This window comes from Macrobrachium nipponense, chromosome 14, assembly GCF_015104395.2.
Source record: "Macrobrachium nipponense isolate FS-2020 chromosome 14, ASM1510439v2, whole genome shotgun sequence".
In the NCBI taxonomy this organism is placed as follows: Eukaryota; Metazoa; Arthropoda; class Malacostraca; order Decapoda; family Palaemonidae; genus Macrobrachium; species Macrobrachium nipponense.
The window spans coordinates 49,071,672-49,074,259 of record NC_087207.1 but is presented as its reverse complement, the minus strand read 5'-3'; the positions used below and the strand labels follow the sequence as shown (position 1 = coordinate 49,074,259).

The 2,588-nt window shown below is 36.2% G+C and overlaps 1 protein-coding gene across 1 annotated transcript in view; it reads right to left on the bottom strand.

Moving 5' to 3' along the window:
- Positions 1-917: 917 nt before the first annotated feature.
- Positions 918-2,588, bottom strand: part of LOC135226492 (peroxisomal carnitine O-octanoyltransferase-like) — a gene marked incomplete in the record, with an annotated part of 719,233 nt that continues 717,562 nt past the window's right edge. The window contains 1 exon segment of the mRNA XM_064266109.1: positions 918-1,825. Within this exon segment, the coding sequence (XP_064122179.1) occupies positions 1,699-1,825 (127 nt within the window).

Sequence of the window (2,588 nt, the reverse complement as noted above, 5' to 3'; positions counted from 1 at the left end):
TAATACTTCATGTAACGGCTAATTTAAAATGGTAAAAAAATTATGTCAAAGTGACGAAATAATTTCCGAGATGTGTCACAGATACTTTTTAGTGCGGCAAGAAAGAAATTCGCGCTGCGCGCCTGCGTAACGATTGTAAACAAAACACCTTGATCGTGAACTCCCAGCATCCCCAAGGCGCGTGATTCAAGTTTTTTGTTTTTCGGCTGGTAGCCTAAAAGTATTTTTCCGCGAATTTTTAAAAAAACTTTTGTATGTCGACGTAAAATACGTCCAGTCGGCACCCGAGAGACAAAAATGTCGACGTAAAATATGTCCAGTCAGCCTTTAAGGGTTAAATGATTTCCTGGTATTAATAAGTGATTCATATGTGAAAACCTATACATTGCGGGCATGCACGTTGGGCACATCCAGCTGTTTATATCTTCTCTCACTTCTGAGGCAGTGTTACCAGACAATTGCATTGTCCTGGCTCCATACTCAGTCGGTCAGTATGGTGGAACGGGTTATGGAAACAGTGTGTATCCGTCGGGCACTGCCCGCCAGTGCGGATAGGGCCTAGGAGATAACAAAGGTACTTTAAAACAAAGTAGTATGAGGAAAGATATGTGACAGATTTGATGTCATCCAGCATAGAGTGGGTTCCAAAACTTTCAAATGAAGAACATCGTAGACTAAAACATCTGATTAACCCTTCTGGTACACTCTTCTTTTGAAAATTAAGACAACAATAAGCTGTGTTCTTCATGCATATGTAAGTCGTAATTATTTTTGTATAAAAAGATTCCAAAGCTGACAAAATTACTGCCTCTTTTCCTCCATAGCTAGTCAACATAATCTGACAATATCAGATGGAACTAGGAATGGAAATGTAATTTTAGAGTTGGAAGGATATTGAAAGGGACATGAGCCAAGCAGAAGATAGCAACAATTTTATTTATTTTCTGAACTACATGATTTACCAAAAGTTATAAACATTAATACAGTAAGTTTTCTAAACCTTACAATACTCCCTTACACTATAAAACCATGAAATTATTGCATTGAAATTATCACCACAGTAAAGCTGCTATTATACTGTGTTGTTAGGAGAGAGAAAGAGAGAATATAACAAAATATGAGGACTAAAATGACCACAAAGAAAAGAATAATAATTAATTCTTCTGGTGTCAAAAAGAAGTCAGCCAGTCCAGAGGATGAATCTTCAATCACTGTCTCACACATACAGTGTAACAGGAAGATAGGATATGCTGGAGGTAGACTTCTTGACACTACATAGAAAGAATTTGAAATGATTTTTATATACATTTGGTTGGTATCAATTATCTGTGACAAAATCAACCTTTTGGGGAAATTACTGTTGTGAGAATATCTACTGACTGTAGTCTACAGTATATGTTCTCTCTCCTCCACTTCGTATCATATTTCAATCAAAAAATCATATACAAAACTAGATCACATGAAATATATGCAATTCACAGAAATTCCCATTAATAAGAAGTGGCGCTGCTTCTTGGTGATCATCTCTCACATTCTTACTATTGTCTTACTTATTTTCTCCGGGTTTGGTGGTTAAAAATAAAATAACATACCTAATACAAAATAAATGACATCATGACATAAAAGACAGCTCTAAACCAATTACGTGTCATACAAGATGAAGCCATTCGAAGCCTATGAAAGGAATGATGAATCCTTTTAGAGATTTGAATTAGGAACACTCAACACCTCTCTCATCTCCTTCAAGGACTTTTCAAGAGCTTTGGTGAATTCATCTGCCTTTGTCTCCTCAGAGTTTTTGAAGCTACTTATAAAGAAGTTGAGACTGTAAGAAAAACAACAGAATTAATAATAATAATAATAATATAATAATAATAATAATAATAATAATATCTTGGGAGAGGACTCTCTTTAAGGCAAGCTTTTATGAAAAGAATGGCACTCCACCTGCTGTTGAGCTTATATTGTGCCTTCTCAATTTGGTGTATGTTTCTTTGTTTCAGCAGGTAAATTGTAAAGCAGTTGTCCCAAGCTCACTTAATCCTTAAACTTCATTAATCCTCATTAGCCCTTTTAGATGGTAGCGAGGACTACCGAGGCATCAGAACAATAAATTAACTTTATAATTTACCTACTGAAACAAAGAAACTTATATGCCAAATTGAGAAGGTGCAATACGAGCTCAATAGCAACAATAATAATAATAATAATGATAATAATAATAATTTCCTGAGCTTTGAAAAACTTTTATCAAAATTCTATTTACGAGCATCTTATGAATAAATATACTATAGGCAGTCCCCGGTTATCGGCGCCTTCGGTTATTGGCACACTAGGTTATCAGCTTGTCTAGGGATGATGATAACTGCATTTTCGGTGCCGGTCCACACTTACTGGTAGTGCAGAGCCTTGGTTACCAGCACCGATAACTGAGGCTCACAGCTAAATAACCGGGGATCAGTGCTATTATAAGTGATTTTCTGTTATCATGCTGTCGGGAACGGATCCCTGCCGATAACTAGGGACTGCCTGTATTTGTGAGCCTTCAGTGCTAAAGTTATGTTGTTAAGTCCTATCAAAGGATGTGA